Below are 1338 nucleotides of genomic sequence, written 5' to 3'. Positions count from 1 at the left end.
AAAAATCCCACTATTTAATATAATTTATCTTGAACTGATGTAAAATTTTCATGTTGGTTTTCTTCAGAGTACGCGTCCGTATTCTCTGCCGCTCCCGCTCACTTTTATATTTCCAAAGGGCACAATGGACACTGGTCGGGCTCCGGTGAGTGTTTTTCACATTAACGGTGTACAAGTCAAGGCAAACCATCACAAAGGTCACACAGCTGTCCACGGAAATACCCACAACCTCCACCAAAGCTATATCAAATGTGGGCGTGTGTGTGAGCCCCTAAGTGTTTGAGGAGGGGATGCAAGAGGAAAGAGAAAGAGGCCGCGTGGGCGACGGGGAGCAAGGGAGAGACGAATCTCACGGCACCATCAACAATGCACTATGCTGATGACGTAACGCATATCATCAACTACTAAGAAAAATCAAGACAGTTAGTGGAGAATAGAATCATAAAGGATAGAGAGAAAGAGCTGGATGAGGTCCGGTGTCAGCATGAACCAAGCGCCACTGTAAACACTTGTCTGCGCCATAACGGGCCAAGCCGACCACCAGCCCCACCAAGAAAGCCTGCCGGCGCAACAGGCGAAAAGTTAAAAACACGCAAAACCAAACCAAACGATGAAACACAAATCGGTTATGCAGAAACAGGTAAAGTTTTGCGACTAACAAGAAGAGGAACCAGAATAGGTAAATATATCTATGAAACGAGAAGAGGAAGCAGCATCAACTAAATATACCTACGGCTGTATTAAAACCCGACCAACAAAAACAAGAGCACACCTCACCAACGCCAATGCTTCATGTCTGGTTCGTATTATCCGTCGTTACCACACGTGGCAACAAGCAAGACAAACAAACTAAAACTTCAAGAGGAGCAAAGCAGAACACCAGGCGAGGATTTTAGTGCTTGTAGAACGGTCCTTTCTTGTTCTTTTTCTTCTTTTGCTTCTTGGACTCATTCTTCGCTTCGTCCTTGGAGGGTTTCGAGGCCTTTTCTTTGAAGTCATCCTCCTCCAGAACTTGTCGCAGGAGAGCAGTGACCTCGTTGAGGTCAGGGGCATCTTCAAGGCTCTGTCGGAGGTCAGAGAAACGCTCCGTGTCAGGGATGACCTGCAGGGCCGTGCACGCTATGTCGATGACGTCATTCTCCTGCTGGCCGGGGTCCGCGCCCCGCGCCGCCAGACCGAAGTCCAACAGGAAGGCGCGCACCCCTTCGCCGGACGCGTCCACCAGCACGTTGCCCTCGTGGATGTCGCCGTGGGCGATGCCCAGCGCGTGCAGGCGCCGCACCACGCCGCACACCTCCACAAGGGCCAGTAGGCAGGCGCGCACCCTGCCGCGGCCCA

At 51.0% G+C, this 1338-nt stretch overlaps 1 protein-coding gene across 1 annotated transcript in view; it reads right to left on the bottom strand.

Annotated features, from left to right (window-relative positions):
* Window positions 1-892: 892 nt before the first annotated feature.
* Window positions 893-1338, bottom strand: part of LOC126994090 (uncharacterized) — a 4894-nt gene continuing 4448 nt past the window's right edge. Inside the window, exon 2 of the mRNA XM_050853338.1 lies at window positions 893-1338. This exon is cut by the window's right edge and continues 407 nt beyond it. Within this exon, the coding sequence (XP_050709295.1) occupies window positions 893-1338 (446 nt within the window).

This window comes from Eriocheir sinensis, unplaced genomic scaffold (genome assembly GCF_024679095.1).
Source record: "Eriocheir sinensis breed Jianghai 21 unplaced genomic scaffold, ASM2467909v1 Scaffold72, whole genome shotgun sequence".
NCBI classification, from domain to species: Eukaryota; Metazoa; Arthropoda; class Malacostraca; order Decapoda; family Varunidae; genus Eriocheir; species Eriocheir sinensis.
The sequence above is the reverse complement of the archived record's forward strand: the minus strand, read 5'-3'. Positions and strand labels throughout refer to the sequence as shown.